Here is a 17,956-nt window from a genome sequence, read left to right as displayed (position 1 = left end):
ATGTCTGGCTGACACTCCCACTGTCTCTGCCGCCTGCACGGGTGACATGTGCCCGTTCATCAGGCCTTATCTTCCCTTGAAGCAAGGTTGTAAATTCTGCCATCCTAGCCCTCCTCCGGTTCATTACTTAACAACACCTGGTGTTTTGCAGTTTGCTGCGCTTGGTGTGTTCCACTCATTAAAAAAAAACAAGTAAAAGATAATATATAAAAATCATCAAATATTATTAATCTCAATTATGGAAGAAGGGTTAGGATACAACACCACTCCACCTCAAGTCTCGATGTAGCACCACGGACTCTTGAGATCCTCTTGAATGGCAATCGTCTCAAGTCCCCAGACGCTTTCTCCAGAGCGCCGGGGGTACGTGTGCCTCCTTAGTTGAGAGAGCCAGGATTCTGCAACTTCCTGCCAGTTGTGATGAATATATTACTGAAACCAAAGGCAGACTTTTTGGAAGCAATGCAAGGCCGTTCTGTTAGCCCGCATTTGCGATTCAGACGGTGCTTGACTTGTGTGTATGAGAGTATTGCAAGGTTCTCTGCGCGACCACAATGAAGGCAAAATATGCCAGGAAAAGAACAGAAATGCATAACTCGTGTTAACCATTTTGTTACAGTATGTACATTTATTATTAAAAAGGCCTTACAAAGTACAATGAAGCTGTGAAAGACAGCCCACATTTGCCCGATTTTAAACCACAAAACCCATCTATAAACCGTGTATCAGAAGTTCCAAGCTAAGGGCGGAGGAAAAATATGGGAGCATTGTCCAGCATGTTCAGCGCCTCTGCCATCCTCAACTCGTACCAAAAATGTACTTTAAAAAAACTCATCCAATTCGATCTCACATCTAAACAGAATAATACTAATAATGATCACATCTACATTGATATGGTGCTTGCTGGCATGGTCCAGCAACGCAAAGTGCCTGACCTCACATTCCATCTCAAACATTTGAAAGGGAACCCCCAGTGGCAGCTGCCCCTGTGTGGCAGGTGACTCATTACTGGACTGCCCCCCCCCCCTCCACTGAAATTAGTCTGCTAGTTGAAGGTGACTGTGCGCTGTGATAATTCCAATTTCGTAATTTGTGGATAAATTAGCTAATTTTAACCACGATGGCAGCACACATTGGCCCTGCTCTCTTCGAATGACATCAGATGATTTATTAGATGGTCCACTGTTTACACACCAGCCATATTCACCAGGGCGGCCTGTTGGGTTTGGACCACGAAACCTCTGCAACAAGGGGGGCAAACATGCTATAGATCTGTTGTCATGGTTTTGCCACTAACTCAACCATTTATTTCTGCTATGAGACCTCCTTTAGCAGTGGCAAAATATAGTAATAGGTTTTTACCCTTTCAACTGGTACAAAAACTGACACCTTTATACAAGGCATCATGTTTGCAATAACCACGTCTGTAGCCACCAGTCACAGCAGGGGGCTTCACCGCTCAGAACCTCATCGACGTCGGATGGTCAAGGGTTAACAATGAGAATTTAGGCATGAAACTACCACATGCCCCGAGCCAAATAAAATACCAGTAATGTTGGGACTACTCCAACTACAGCGCCTACAGATGCTGATGGTATTTAGGTGCTGTCTAAATTAAAATCGTTCTGATTAAAATAATATATTTTGGAACATTCTAAATTCTTTGGGTCTTTCGGTAAGGCCACGTACATAGAAAAAATAATAAAAATATCACGACGTTTCGATCGCAACACAAGCAATAATCATCAGGTGAAAAAATAGTGAGAGCTGCTGAGGCAGGATGTTAGAAAGGTTTGAGATGAGTGTAGCCCAAGGGTCATAAGCGAAGTGGGCGGGGCGAGTGATGACATTTTCAAGTAAATGTAAGATCGCAGAGCTGAGCTACCTCCAGGACGATAAAGCTGCAGAGGTGGCCATTGTATTGTGAGAGAGAGCATGTCAATATAAGATCGTAGAGCCACCGCAACATCAATGAAAATAAGCAACGATGGCTGTGTTAGTGAGACATTTAACCTGTTAATGTAAATACATTTAACCTTTTGTTTGCATTTTGACTGCTTGTGTTGTGATTATTGCAAACATGATGGATGTCTTGTATAAAGGTGTCAGTTTTTGTACCAGTTGAAAGGGTAAAAACCTATTACTATTACCATTTATTTCTGCTTTCGTAAATTTTCACGTGCAAATTAGCAAGAGTCCTCTCTAGTTCTTCCTTAGTGGCCAGCCCAATAATGATTAAAATGTATTCTCCTAATCTATGCCCTGTGTTGTTTGAAATATTCCTTCCTTTTCACCGATGTAGACCTAACACCTGTGCCACTGTCTCAATTGCAGCCATTTAAAATCCTTCCCATAGCATTTCCGGTTCTGAGTCGAGTTCTGCCAAGTGCTGGTTTGATTTCCGTCACTAGTGTTGCCAATCTGAATTGCGTCGCCCTTTGGGGATCATCAACTCCACTGTTTGAGTGTCCGCGTGCATCTCGCGCTGGTTTACCTGCTAATTCCTCACCGCATTCACAACTTGCTTGCCATCTGAACTAATTTCTCCAGCCCTACACACCTTAATCTTGAAAACCTTTTCCTCCGTACCCTTTTAGTGGCCATCACACATGGTCTGTCAGCGGCCTTAGCGTTAGAGACCGGCGATGTTCACCGCCCGACTCCATTTTCAGAGTTAACCTTTATGTGGTACTGTGCCAGCTCCTCAGCGGAAATTACATCTGGGGCACCGCTCATAAGGTCGTGACCGCGGAAGGATTTGGGAAAGGCGATGACATCTCTAATGCTGGCAGATCCCACGACGGTGGCCACCAGTCGATCGAGACCTGGGACGGAGACGCGGGCAGTCGTTACTCAACACGGTTGAAAACAAACTGCACGCACCAAATCACGCGCGGCCGAGCGGACTGCATCAAAAAACATTGCTGTGATTAAAGCATGTGCGTTAACCTTCCAAATCTCCAATAAAGAAGTGCGATGTGTGTGGATGCAAGTGGTTTGGTCCGTAATTGCAGGGTGTTTTGGATGCAGAACCCGTTCTTCCTTAACTATGCTATTCCAACCACGACACATTTACACTTGCAGACGGGTCTGCTTATGGACGCGTGCCAATTGAGGCAATCACTTCCTGCACCACATGGTGGCCAATCGGGCGTGCCCAGAGCTAAGGTCCCATACTGTGTAATCCCTTCTTGCAATTGTTGCTGCATATTTTATATCTAACGAGGAGATTAAATAAACCCACTGAGATGCACAAAACACCTTTGCCTCGAATGCAAGGGCGACCTGGGAGCACGACACTCTGGGAGACCTGGACATTATCATTCTCTCCGCTCTCTTGTCAATTCGTTGGGATTATCGTCACCCTTGGGTTTGCTGTCGCCAGGCAAGCAGCTCCCCGCTTATGAAGAGAGACAACGGGTGGACTGTGCCGTGACGAGCAACCGAGCGGCGCCGTGACCGGACGGATGGCTCGGAAGATTGCGGAGTTCAATTCCTGGTCGGGGATTGAATCCGGCCAATCATCCCTCCGTGGTAGATAAAATAACTACCGCGGTGCTTGCCTTTAAGGATAGACTCGACCCCCACCACTGGAATGTGGAATTTCCACCAACGGCCCGGGAGCTGTAAACGGGAGATTCCTCAATGCCCACATGAGCAGGACATGGCTGCGACCTCTCTGACGGGGCGCATCTGCTCCACACACGCTGCTCCGCACCACGGGTTTCTCCGGTTTCCCTGACGCAACTTAAAACCCCCACAACAATGGAACAACGACCTGAGAGTCACTCATTTAGGATTACTTGTCGCAACATCGCCACCCCCCCCAGTGCGAAAACTTGGCAGGTATTCTGAATATTCCTCTCGGGACTCGGCGAGACTTTCCGTGGTAAAACAAACATTCTGTATAGTTGCACAGTCGTCCCTCGGTTCATGCGACGACTGGATGTTTGGCTGCCGTCAACCGAGGGAGGATGTACGATTGCGTTGGGCAGGGAGGTACAAGACGCCATCCCCACCTTCACCCCGCCCCCCCCAATCATACGGCACGCCAGATGGGGGGCTGCACGCGAGCGAACGCGACGTTCCGCGTCGTCCCGGCACAAGGAGCTTACCCAAGGCGATGCCGCCGTGAGGCGGCGCTCCGGACTCCAACGCCTCCAGCAGGTGCCTGAGCAGCTCCACGTCCTCCTGCACTCGATCACACGGCAGTCGCACACAGCCACAGCAGTCAGCCATAGCAGTCACACACAGTCACACACACACAGTCACTCAGTCACACACACAGTCACACAGTCACACACAGTCACACACACACACAGTCACACACACAGTCACACAACAACAACAACCGCCATTCGCCACTAAGTGGCGGTGACGTCACCACGACGCTTGTGCCAGGCCAAGTGCACCTTGAGGCCACGTGAAGTGTCAAACGCCCGCTGATAGGAGGTCACGGGGCAGTCACACACACACAGTCACACACACAGTCACACACACACACAGTCACACACACACAGTCACACAGTCACACACACAGTCACACACAGTCTCACACACACACAGTCTCACAGTCACACAGTCACACACACACAGTCACAGCAGTCACACACAGCCACAGTAGTCACACACAGCCACAGCAGTCGTGCTCACACTCCCAATATAGGACCAGAGAGTGTGGGAAATTGTTGGTGGGTTCTGGCTGCCTTCCTTGTCTGTGGTTTCCCATGCTTTTGCATGAAAACCGTATTTTGACATTAAATTTGAATGAATGACATCAGAGGATATGCAAAAAAGATTATTGTAATTAACGGAACAGCATTTACCGAGGTGGAATTACATTTAATGGTAACGGCCATCACAATGCATGCGCGTCACGTCAAACCCGCCTTCACACCCATGGCAGTGTGTGGTAAACACACAGCCAAAGAATCCGGCACGGCACACCCACAGGCAGAACCTGGAGCCAAAACACAAAGTGGGCGTGCCGCCGTGACGTTGTCTCTGGGTTGAGTCCCTGCCGCGCTGCTCGCCAGCCCGCATACTGTGCATGGAACAGCCCCGTCAGGAGCTGCAAGCCTCCAGGCCGGCTCGCAGGAACGAGAAGCGCGCGAGGAAAGGGTGCTCGCACCGCGACGCTGGAACACGCGGCGCCGGTGAGAGCATTTTATCGGAATGCCTTTTGTGCCGGACCACGCGGCAGCGGGTCGCACGTCGCTCCCCTGGCCAGAGATCCCGGCCGTCGGACCCCGCATTTCTCACTGCACCATGGCGCACAGGGCCACGGATCATTGGATCCGTATCAGAGGCCGCCGTACGTCCCTGCTCACGCAGCACGGGGCCCTCCAGGCGGCGGAGCCGTCCGAGCAGCCCGCGGTGGAGTGATTCCCAAGGCAGAAGCGACAAACAAAAGTGCGCGGCGGTTTGCCATAGATACCGCCGAACCTCATCACCGACGCGTTCTATGCTCCGCCAGATTCATCAGCTGCTACACAAGATGGCACGTGACCTCCCTGACCTGCCCTGACAGTCTCCCACCATCCGGTCTTAGGTCTTCCCCTACGACTTGCAGAGACCGCTCCAACAGTTGACTTAAGAATAAGCCTTCCCCGTCACGTGCACGCGCCTGACCCAGCGCAATCGTATCGACAGCACTCGCCAACCACGTTCACCTTGCAGACGTCCGCATTGCTTAATCCCATCTTTCCAATACACTTCCAGCCTCAAGACACCTGGGCTCAAATGCCAACTACTCTTTTTCGGATCCAGATCCTCAATGCATAAAGTAACAAATAAAGCAAGCACTTCTGCAGCATTCAGTAAGTGAATAAATGTGGCAAGCCCACTCCTGTACTTAGATGAATACTAACAGCAGTAGCTACTAAAACTGGTCATTTCAGACAGTTAAAAGGGGGCACATGAAGGCCCGGCCGTGCCCTGCGTGCTCTCCCATTCTGGGACCGACCTTGAGCACGTCGTGCAGGACGTGCTTCTGCAGAGCGGCGTCGTGGATGCGGATGGAGCCTCCGCCAATTTCGCTGCCGTTCAGCACCAGGTCGTAGTGCTGACCTCTCACCTGCAATGGCAGAAGTCGCACCATAGCCATGCCATCAGTCGCACAACGGAATCAATATATCGATCGGATCTTTTTTCCAGTATCAAGAATGATGCTGACAAAAAGGTCCCATAGATATAGCTGCTCGACCCAAGCGAGAAATGCTCCGATACCTTGCATTGTCTCTGCACTGTTCGCCTTTTGGTGTTCTCTGGCCTGACGCTGGTGACACGAGGCGATAAAGAAGGCTCTCTGGTGGAGCCCAATCAGTTTCAAAGACAATGCATATATTTTCACATTTGTTTGCATTTTTTGCCACAAATATGTGTGGTTAATGCAGACTTGATGCCTTGAAAAAGGTTTCTATTTGATGTTTAAACATGTTAAGACAACTCCTGTCTTATGCCAGAAAGGGTAAAATCTAGAAATCAATGTAAAGCTTAACACATAATAATCGTGCCCATTATAAATATCGATGCACTCTTTATCGTGTAATTTGTCTCATATGTCCTGTCTAGCTCATTCCCGCTTGGTGGAGCGGCGACGTGGTGGTCCGGCGGTAGCGCTGTGTTCACCACTCGTCGCACAGGTTCAACGCTTCGAACCCAGCGGCCGCGCCCCCCATTATTCCTGCAGCGTGAAGTAGTCACCGTACAAATACTACGCCGCCACCTGCTTCTCAGCGGACGTTAAAGATCCCCTCACGTTGTTTACAAGGGGGGAGCCCATCGAGTGCCGGGGTCTGGGGTCGAAATTTGCCAAATAAAAATAATTCAACTGCACAATTACCCAGTTGCTCAATTGTGATGGCACACATGGCAGCAGCGACCATCACCCCCTACCGGTTGCAGACCCACACCCCCAGCTTGCTCGTGCAAATGAGACGCATCCTGGTCAATCAAAATTAAGTTGAACTTGTACCATTAGTCTGAAGGTAATGCCTGCATGTTACTTTGTGGTGAGTTGAGGGAAATTCCTCAGACGAATCCTAACTACGGTGTTACGACACTGGTGATATCATGGTCGTCGAACTGAACATGCAGTTCCTCTGCACACGCAATATTTATCAGACGCCGTTGACATCCGTTCTTACAGAGCTGCGTCCCAGCCAATGCGTTCATCACGCTTTGATTCATTCATTGATTCACGATTCTTATGCTCGTAATACGACCATTGAATCGTGCGTCGAAGAATTCAATCATCTAGGGCAACAGGCTGGCGGCGTAGTGATGACACTCGCGCCGCACAAGAAGCACGGCCTGGGTTCGATTCCCGACTCAAATGGCTCTCTGTGTGGAGCGTGTATTCTCTCTCCCTGTTCTGAATTAATTTCAGAACAGGGAATTTTCCAGTTTCTTCCCATAGCTAAAAAAAACCCACAAACACTGTGACTGGCATTGGTGAAAAAACATCTCAATTCTAAAAAGTCACCAGCAAGTTATTCAGCTGGGAATGTACACAGCAACATCGCCCCCTAGTGTGTGAACTTGGCAGCAGAAGTCTCCTGAAGCAAGAGTCTTGAAAGACTCGGTGAGGCTTTCCTGGGTTAATGGTATTTTACAAAAAATATATTGAGTAATACATGGGTGTGCTTTGCAGAGGCTGGGACGTACATCCTGAGGCCTGGCGTAAATGAGGTCCGCGTCGTCCGGGTGTGGAGCTGTGAACGGGTGGTGAGCAGACTCCAGCGAGCCGCTGCTGCGCTCCTCCTCTCGTGGCAGGAAGAGAGGGAAATCCACAACCCACAGGAAGCGCAAGTCCTTGGGGTTACGCAGCACCTGCCCCTTCGCTTCCAAGATGTTGGCACATTTCAGCCGCAGCAGTCCCAGCGCCAAACACTGCCGGGAGACGGAGACCAGAACGAGGGGCGTAAACGTAAATGAATGTGTCAGGTGGTGGCAGGTTTAATGTGTCGTTAAATCCGGCACCACTCGACACAGCCAGCCAATTAGTAAGTTTTGTCACGTAAACAAAACATTAGTAACGTTTGTTTAGTGACACATTTACATTTTACGCGATCTAATACACAAAAAAACTTACTAATTAGAATGTTTTATTTAGTGACAAACTTTACTAATTGGCTGTGTCAGGTGGAAGCATGTTTAACGACACATTTATATTTACACAATCGAACACAAAAAAACTTTTATGATGGATAACATTGGTTGCGAAAGCCTACTACGTGTTGATCTATTATTAGTCTAGCAGGCTTGGGTGTTTAGGCAAAGAGAACATAAAGCGGCTCGGGGAAATGAACATTCGTCATGAAAATAATTTGGTTGTATTTGCTGCGATTCCTCTTTGCTTCACGGCTTTACTTAGTTGTCATAGAATTACTTTTGTCATTGGTGACCGACACGAGCCACACTATATCCTGCCCACTCGAGTTCTCACCCGGTTAAACAAAATATACTTGATACTTTATTTGTTGAAATATTGGTAAATATTGATATTCAAATATGTTGAACAGATGCATCGGGTTTGTACCACGTGCAAATACTGAATTAGGAATTCTGCCAAACATTCAAATGGCCCTCTTGAAAAAGCACTGCCACTCAGATAAATGTGAATGTCTACATCATAAAGCGGCTGTTCAGTAAGTGCGCGAGTGCCTAAGAACTAGACCGCTCCACAAATCCCAATGACTGAGGAGTTATTCTAAATCTTGTGCTATTTATCAGAATATTTATTTATTCTGGAAGAATCCGATGAGCTATAAAAGCTCTCTTTCACAGATGCCCAGTAGGGGCACTGAGTAATAACGTTACAACAACAAACAATAAAAAAAAATAGTGCAAAGTACAAGAAAGGTAAACAAATCACCCAAACACATACAAGTAAAACTAAACCATCCCCATACTCTCCCTCATCTCCCCCCATTAACACAACTGATGTGCTTGCATCCGGGGATGGAATTCCTTTCCAGCTCAGACCCCGCTTGCTTGCCCATCGCCACATATATAACCTCTTGTTGTAACAGCTCTTTCGCTGGTTCAGCAGCTCCACTGCTAGATTATTTTTCCGCCTGAGGACGACCGCTTGTGTTGCGATTGAAGCGTCGTGATTTATTATTTTTGGTTTTATTTAATTTTATTATTTTTCTACCTAAATTACTTTACCGAAAAAACCAAAGAGTATGCATCCCCATACTACCAGGCAAAACCCTATGAGATATTAACTTATTTTTGAGAAGTTAGAAAAGATCTTTGATGGATAATGCAACTAATTCAGCCAAATTATTAACAGCCCCTGCGCTGCTCATCTGCTCTACCATTTACAATAACCATGCACACGCAACACAAGCCCATGTAAGAATTATACGACAGAAATGCGTGCGTTCTGTCAGCATCAAGGAATTTACATGAAATGTTAAAACAATGAAATTGCGATGGAGAAATGCGTGAGGGCTAAGTGAAGCTGAGCAGCGGTTGTGGTCTCTAGAAGACGCATGGTCAGTTGCTCACAAGCGGAGAGAACGGGAGCTGGGGACCACCATCTCCACCGCCTGGCTCAACACCGCCCTTGCAGCTTCACCGAACAGGAAACCAGTCTCAGTGCGTCCACTCACTACAGCTGTCTAATTTAAACTAAAACACCCCACATCTCATATGCAAGCTTTCACGACCACTTTTCTTTGGGGGGGGAGGGGGGCCTTGGCCGACACCCGTTAACTAAACCTGAGAACCTACTTTAACTATTTGACGTTGCATGGCTCCCCAGATTCAAACCGACAATCTCAGCAGCGCGGCCTCACTTGGACATCGCCCCACCTCGGCCAAGGGCTTGATAATCTTGGATTTAAATTCCAACCGTGCGGGTAAAGGCGGATCGCAACAGTCCAGCGCACGGTGGTTTGTCGCGTGGCACGAGATCATTTCCTACAGTTGCCAAACGTTTTGATTCTACAGCTGGATTGTGCCAGACACGGTGAATACGTACCACAGAGAGTGTGTTTCCTGCAGCCACGATCACGACATCTCCTGGCTGAGCCCCGGTGAGTCGAGATATTTCCTCCTTCTCCGAACTCGATACAAACTTTGCCAATGAAGACTTCCAAGTGCCGTCAGCGTTCAATGTTATCACATTCACCCTCTGCACACAGACATGGGCAGAGAAACCCACAAAAGAAAAATAATTCATTGCATGAGGATGATGATGATGTTCCAGAATGAGTTCGATTTCTTCTGTAAAGCACTTGTTTTTGCTCCAATTGTTGTTTGGTTGTTTTTGCTTCGATTTTTATTCGCTTCACAATTGTACTTGTGTTCACAATTAGCTTTTTATACTGGAAGAATCTGATGAGCTATGAAGCTCTTTTTCCCAGACGTCCAGTATAGGCGGGTAAGAACGTTACAACAAAGAATACAATAACACAATAGGAGTGAAAAGTACAAGAAAGGTAAACAAATCACTCAAACACATACAACTTAACCATCCCCATCCTACCAGATAAAGCCCACTGAGGTATTAACTTATTTTTCAGAAGTGACCTGGCCACAAATGATAGCTCAACAAAGTTGGCTGGCCATCATTTGGACATTTATAGCACCTTGGTTGACCCAGGTCATTCTTGCAAATTAAAACTCTATCGTGGCACCTCGAATCCCCAGGTAATTAAACGAATTGACTTGAAATTTGAGGCATCACACCTGAAGAGCTAACCACGGCCCTGAGCTGCATAACATGAAGAGAGCCCCTGGACTTATGTGGAATACCGTATTTTCCCGCATATAGCCCGCATACGCATATAACCCGCATACGCATATACCCCGCAAAAATAGCGTTTTGTGTAAAACAAATTTCAGATAGTCCGCATCGTCATATACCCCGCATGTATTCATATCTTTAACGTCGTTACCGCAGTTTAATTCCATCATATTAATACAAAGTTTACATTTGATTAGTGCTCAGCTAATAGCAGCGGCCAAAGGGACTCAGCAATTATGATTCCACGTCTGGTAGACGCTTGTTAAGGCCCTTCCTATTGTGCAATATAAACATTGTACAAACAAATCGAATAATTTGAAACGTGATAACATGTGCAATTTTAGTGTTAGTGGTTTATTCAGCAGTGCTTTAGTCAAAGGTAAGTGTTGCATAGTGGATAGTCCTACCATGAAAAAATGTAACGAGTTAAGACAAATCACGGCCAAACAGTCACAGGAGCAATCAGATGTTTAAAAGGTTCCTCTACTATTGCCCACAAAATAGACCTAACCACCACACACTCTAGGATAGTCTACTGGGTATCAGTTTTGGTGTGAAGGAAGTGTTTTAAACTCCGGTACAGGTGTTGATGGCAAAATAAATTAACCTTTGTACTGGTCGCCTTTTGATGTTCTCTGGTCAAACAATGGTGAGACAACGCCGTAAAGAAGGCTGTCTCTGGTGTAGGCCAATCAGTTTCCAAGACAATGTATATATTATAAGAGCATGGTTGTTTGCATGTTTTGTTGCCACAAGTATGTGTGGTTAATGCAGACTTGATGCCTTGCAACAGTGGTGTTTGAACATCTTAACACCTCCTGTTATATTGCCAGAGAGGGTAAAAGCTATTCACATTTTTCATCATAAATTAACCTCTTTGTTAGTACCTGGCCAAATTGGCTCTGCGCCGTATCCATGAACATTTCAATATCTTTACGGTTCAGGAAATCCTGCAAATACAAACATGAATTACCAAGCGTTAATAATTATTCTGAGTGAATCAGAAACAATATTTTTAGGATAGGCCACGTAATGATCTGGCCAAATCTGTGTGGTGAAGACCCTCCACACACATGACAACAGCAACAGCAAAAGAAACTCTCACGGGTTACAAGCGTTTAACAGCGCGCCAATTATGATTGTGTCAGCTGCCAGCCGGTTATTGTTAGAGCGATTCTCAAAACCAGATTTAGCAGCTGTGGGATATATTTGAGTGCATGTGTAAATGTCACTCCTGACACGCACATGAGAGGAACAAATAAGGTACAGGGACAAATAAACATTGAAACTCCTCTCTACAATTGCATTGCTTCAAAATGAAACCGTGATGTGTTAATTTCCATAAGATTGTCTGTGTGCATGTGAGAGTGTATATGCGGCGGGCGTGGTGCTGGCCACCAACCCCCTCGTGTGCCATGCCAGCCTTAATAGGTGCTCGCTAACAGCACTTGCCCCAAAAGTATGTGAAGGCTATACGAGGGATCTTTGTCCCTGTTGTGTTCACAGTTGGTGCATCTACCAGTCATGGTGGGTTCGATCTCAAGCCTGACGCCTGCTGTACATTTGGAGTTTGCGTGTTCTCCCCTTCGTCTCGTGTTTTTTCTCCGGGTCCTCCGGTTTTTCCCTCCACATTTAGAAACTTGCGTTTCGAGTATTTGGCTGCTATACATTTCCACTTGATAAGTCACTTTGTTGGGCTATCAGTTGTGACCAGGTCGCTTCTGAAAAAGAGCTAGATAGCTCAGTGGGCCTTAACTGCTAAAATAAAAAGTTTAGTTTGGTCGTCAGTGAATCAACCCATGGCACCTGAGGTCTATCCCGTGACCTCCTGCCAGTGGGCGTTCGACACTTCACGTGGCCTTAACATACACATGGCCTGGCACAAGCGCCGTGGTGATGTCACCCCCACTTCGTGGCAAATAGCGGTTGTTGTTGTTGTTGTGTGTGTGTGAGAACGCACGTGTGTGGACATGAGTAATGGCGGACTTAAAGCGGTTCCCGACAGCCCCAAATTTCTCACGGAAATTTTACACAATTTCATGAGCATAATGCTCGTGTGGCACGACAGCAAGAACAAGTTGTAGCTTACGCTGCCGCCCGGCACACGCAGGGCACGTGCGCTGCACTCCTTCCCTGCCAGTGCCGCTTGCAAGAAGGAGATCTGGGTGCTGCGCAGAGCTTCACTGATGTTCACCAACTGTTCAATGGACACCAAATAAAACAACACCGGCTAAAGGCTACTCTAGACGATAACACAAACGATGAGAAATATTACACATTTGTAGCGATCCAATTTTTAGTGACCAAAGTTGTGCAGTTAAAAAAAAATGAACGTGTGCATGATACCAAGTCACCCTTTTCACGTGCCTCCGTGGGTTTATTTCATTGCTGGGGTTAAATAAAGGATGGGACAAAGGCAGGCACGAGAGTTCTGCAGCTGACCTGCATGTCGAATCTGGTATCGGGCTTGTCGGTGCCATATAGCGCGATGGCCTGCTGGTACGTAAGCGCGGGGAACGGAGGTGGCGTGCCCATCAAGCCCCTGGGCAAACTGTGCACCAGCAGGCCCTCCACCAGCCTCTGAATGTCTTGCTGCTCCACGAACGACATCTCGATGTCCACCTGCCAAAAACAGACATTTGTGCCCATGAGGTTTCAATCAGCCACATGACCTTCTGGGAGTGAATAATTTCAGAACCATTGGTTTAATCAGTGTCTCATCAGCAAATCAGGCTTGCTTGTGTGGTGACTGACTCAGAGACACTAAGAGTAGGAGGCACTGTTTATTAACAGCGTTAACAGTTCACACTTCGTAACTACAGCTCCCAGTCAGGACAGCTGGCAGACTGCCTGACTGACGACGCCGAGATGGTGAAGACTGAGACAGCGACAAAGACTCCAGCAGCACGACAAGATCCCACTCCAAACGACAGCCCCAAGCTCTCGCTCGGGGCCTCCTTTTATGCTCCCAGCGGTGGCCTCGCTCCGCCCCGGCCATACCCACTCTCTAGAAAACTACTAGCAGGTTCCCGGGCTTCCCCCACGTGCCCCTTTTGTAAAATTTCCCCTACATCCCTCTCTCAGGTCACGTGGCCTGCTGTCAGTCAGGGCTGCTGTAACTGCAGATCCCCTTCCCTGCCAGCAACAAGCGCTAAGCTTCTAAGTGACGAATTCTATGTAACGACACTTGCACCAATGTTGATGGACTGACAGAAAGTTTCCATGCAAAGATCCTCTCTGTTAGACATGAGTTCCATAGAAAACAAATACAACAGGTGACACCAATGAACTTAATATTTTCAAAGATGAGCAGCACCTGGATTTACAAGTTCTAGTTTATTGTATGTTGAACTTATTTTGTACTGTACATAACCAACCGTGCTAATTGGAGGTACGTGGGAAGGACAACAAACTAAGCACAAAAAGCAGTCCTAATGAAGTTTTCAATCAAGATTTCAAAGTGCATAGCTCCAGTAGCTTCCTAATATCGGAAGAGCGATCCAGACGGCCGCAGAAGCGCATCTGAAAGTGAACGATGCAGTGACCGTCCTTGGTTGATGGCTAGCCAAAAGCTGCTATGAGGATGACCGGAGTTTGCATGATGGTTTATGCTCCTTGATGATATCAACAAGGTATTGTGGTTCATTTGTGGTAAGCACTTGCGACCTTATAATGTTGCGACCTTGTAATGTATTTACTGGGCAACCAGAAGTGAATGCAGCTAACAGTGGAGGACTGCTGCCGAACGTTCGTGGACCCAGCGGCCTCCGTAAAGAGGCTGATGGCATGAAAAGTCTGAAGAGTCTTGTGTCAGTGAGACTCATGTCCTACCCCAAAGGCCCAATATTTAAGAGTGACATTGGCAAGACAGGAGCAAAGCATCATTCAGACGCTGTCTTTCCGACAGCCCTGTTCGTCACCTGAGGACGGCTGCTTGCATTGTGGCCGAAACGTCGTGAGAATTGTATTTTATTATGTTTTATTTTTATTCTTTTATTATTTCCCTTCTACGTGACTTTACCGAAAGAACCAAGAAGATTGGCAAGACACACAAGGTAAATATTATCAAACTAAAGATAACCCTTTTTGTACACAAGGCATTGATTTTGGATTCACCTGTGTGAACTCGGGCTGCCGGTCCGGTTTTGAGCCTTCATCTCTGTAGCACCTTGCAATCTGGAAATACCTTCACACCGCATGACGCAAACGGACAGCGCGCATGGACACCACGGCGTGCGTTCAGTTGCAGTCGACGGCGCCCACTGGGCAGCAACACCCGCGTGGTGTCTGCAGCCATGAGGTTTTAGTTGCCACCGAGGGACTGGTAAGCACCGACGCAGAGCAACCGACTCAAAGCGCCACGAGTTTAAAATCCCACCTGGGCACCCCCCACCCATCCCTGCAGGGTTGGTACAATGGAGTGCCACTCTTTGGGAGTCGTCAACAGCTATCCCATCAGGAGGGCAGCCCCGGCCATGAAAATGTGATGATTACTTCACTAGCCCATGGGCACTTTAACCAGTCACTCTCTTGTGACCGGGCATGAGCCACTGGCAATAAAAGCGTCTTCGTAATGCGGGTTACAAAGCAAGCGCAACACACAGTCCAACCCAGTCAAACACCGCCAGACAGGAAATATAAATATTACACACGTACATTAGGGGTGACACTTTGAGCAATGACTGGTCTTCATAGCACATGCTAGAGCACATGCTATGAAGAAGGGCCGATTGCCTGAAACGTCACGTGTTGAATATTTTGACGATTTACTCAAAAACGAACGCCAGCGCCGCGCGAGCAGCGGCTGAGAGTTCCCGGTGTGGGCAGCGCGCACCTGTCGATCCCCCCCACCATGAGCAGCTGCTTGAACTGCTGGGGGCTCTGCGGCAGGCAATAGAAGCGGCCGGGCTCCCGGGACGGCACCACGAATTCCTTCGCCCCCTGCGTCAGGCAGCGTGCAAGCGAGCGGGGCGAATCGTACGTACAGGTTTGCGCTCGACACAAAGGTAAGCACTCGCATCCTTGTGTGCAATGGAGGTCACACAATAATTAAGCGAGTGATTCGCCTCCTTCACACGTCAGTCCCTCCGCGTAAAAAAATGAAAGTGTGATTAACGCATCACATCAGCTGCATGACCTACTGGGAGTGCATAATGTGAGCAGCGTTTATTCAACACAAGAAAGCTCTCGACCGGTTTCAACATTCAGTGCCACACCAGGAGAGTCAGGCTTAGTCTGAACCAATGCTGGCGAACTGCCAGATGTTTACAGGCAAGGCCGCTCTCTGTTAGATATGGGTCTTAGGTTAACACAAAATCATTTAACACATAAAACAGGTCTAAAGTGTGCTTGTGTTGAACCAATGCTAAAAATAATGCACTCCCAGCAGACTGTGTGGCTGATGGGATGTGTAGTATGTATTTATTCACGTGCAGGGACAGGTATGGGAGGGCAGGAGTATTGCCTGCTTATTGCTTGCTTCTCATATTCACCACAACTGACGGTCACGATGGTTGCGTTCTACATAATGGGCAGGCGTTCATTACAAATAAAGGCCGCGGTTTTCCTGGTGCCGAGAGCAAAGGGTGGAGACGTTTCCGGCGACTCGCCCTCATCGTTGAGATGTGCTCGCTTTACGTCGGCCCGTCTACCATTGTTTCGCTACAAAGTCGCCGATCAACTACGACCCACATACGCATTTAACGTCACGTGGTCTCGCTCAGACGTCACCGCCAGTGGGCACAAAGGGACGGCGGTGAACTTAAATTTTGCCGTGGACTGTTCCCAGTCAAGTCAACAAGAATGTGATTCAGTTATTTTCCTCATTATGAGCTTGTAAACCCCACAACACGACTAACATAATTAACTCCTTACCCTTTAAATGTCGAGGTGACCCCTATTGTTACAACAGATATGCATCGAAGACAAAATATTTATGACCAAAATAAGTATGAGAAGTAGGTTCCCGTCGAGTTAAGGACTCACCCCCGGTGTTCTCTTGAATAACGTCGGAGTTTCCACGTCCACAAAACCTAGGTGGAGAGATCTCCATTCCGTCACAGCCACAAGCAACTCCCCCGTAACACAAACGGACTCGCAACACACCAACAACACCAATAACAATACCAAAACCAACGCTCGCCACTAAGTGACAGTGACGTTACCACGGCACCTGTGCCGTGTCAGACACGCAAACACTTTTAAGAACGTAACAACAACACATCGTAAAAAATAAAATTCTGGCAAAAATATTTTTCCAAACAATTATCCCATGGAACGACAATGTATCAGAACTTCAGAAGCACTAATTTTATTACGTGGTTTAATCTGAGCAGATGACTTCATAACCCACTCACTTGAAGAAGTTATCACGTAATTCATTGTGTACATTTTGATTTAAAGCTTTCGTGACTGCAGGGATTCATCTTCTTGGTTCTTTCGGTAAAGTCACGTAGAAGGTAAGTAATAAAATAATAAAAATAAAACATAATAAAATAATTCTCACGACGTTTCGGCCACAACGCAAGCAGCCGTCCTCAGGTGAAGAACATGTCTGTCGATAAGACAGAGTCTAAATGACACGTCTTAGGCTTGGAGTGTCTATTTAAGCTGTGAGGGAGGAGGAAGAGAGCCTTGACAAAAGAATTTGCATTTGGAGAGGAATTTAGCATATTTATGGGAAATGCAGGAATGCGAATAGTGCTATTGTGAAATGCGTGGGAGGTGGGCGGGGGGTTTTCAAAGTCATATTATGCCCATGCATTATGCAGGATTAGCAGCATCAAAGGGAGGGGGCAGGGGCAGGGGCAGCACCAACAAAGGGAAGGAATGTGAATAGTATGCAGCTGCAGCAACCAAACAACCACGTAAAAAAACTAAAGTATAAACTTCATAGTATCATCAGTATACTAAATATACTCTCCAATAAGCTGAGCTACTAACAGTAAGTAATACATTACAATTCTATGTCGCAAAAAATATAATATGCTTCCAGCTAAACTTTTTTCCCTTACATCAAACAGGTCTGCCCCGTACTATATGCTGCCATAGACAAACCCAACATTAAATTATATACTGTATTACTATACCCCAATGGGCCCCCCCCTATCTCCAGTTGTAGCCAACATCTTCATGGAGAAATTTGAGACTGACGCCATCCAGACTGCCACTCTACGCCCGACCTTATGGAAGAGG

At 47.2% G+C, this 17,956-nt stretch overlaps 1 protein-coding gene across 1 annotated transcript in view; it reads right to left on the bottom strand.

Annotated features, from left to right (window-relative positions):
• Window positions 1-601: 601 nt before the first annotated feature.
• Window positions 602-17,956, bottom strand: part of DARS2 (aspartyl-tRNA synthetase 2, mitochondrial) — a 31,690-nt gene continuing 14,335 nt past the window's right edge. Inside the window, exons 7-17 of the mRNA XM_061550267.1 lie at window positions 16,748-16,794; window positions 15,597-15,703; window positions 14,879-14,948; window positions 13,205-13,384; window positions 12,852-12,959; window positions 11,650-11,712; window positions 9,995-10,147; window positions 7,669-7,893; window positions 5,966-6,076; window positions 4,116-4,191; window positions 602-2,825 (exon numbers count right to left, since the gene is read on the bottom strand). Coding sequence (XP_061406251.1) covers window positions 2,650-2,825; window positions 4,116-4,191; window positions 5,966-6,076; window positions 7,669-7,893; window positions 9,995-10,147; window positions 11,650-11,712; window positions 12,852-12,959; window positions 13,205-13,384; window positions 14,879-14,948; window positions 15,597-15,703; window positions 16,748-16,794 — 1,316 coding nt within the window. The 3' untranslated portion in view covers window positions 602-2,649. The remainder of the gene's footprint in view (window positions 2,826-4,115; window positions 4,192-5,965; window positions 6,077-7,668; window positions 7,894-9,994; window positions 10,148-11,649; window positions 11,713-12,851; window positions 12,960-13,204; window positions 13,385-14,878; window positions 14,949-15,596; window positions 15,704-16,747; window positions 16,795-17,956) is intronic.

This window comes from Lethenteron reissneri, chromosome 12, assembly GCF_015708825.2.
Source record: "Lethenteron reissneri isolate LAM-NWPU_2019-01 chromosome 12, ASM1570882v1, whole genome shotgun sequence".
In the NCBI taxonomy this organism is placed as follows: domain Eukaryota; kingdom Metazoa; phylum Chordata; class Hyperoartia; order Petromyzontiformes; family Petromyzontidae; genus Lethenteron; species Lethenteron reissneri.
Note: the sequence above shows the minus strand (reverse complement) of the source record. Positions and strands in the feature narration are given on the sequence as shown.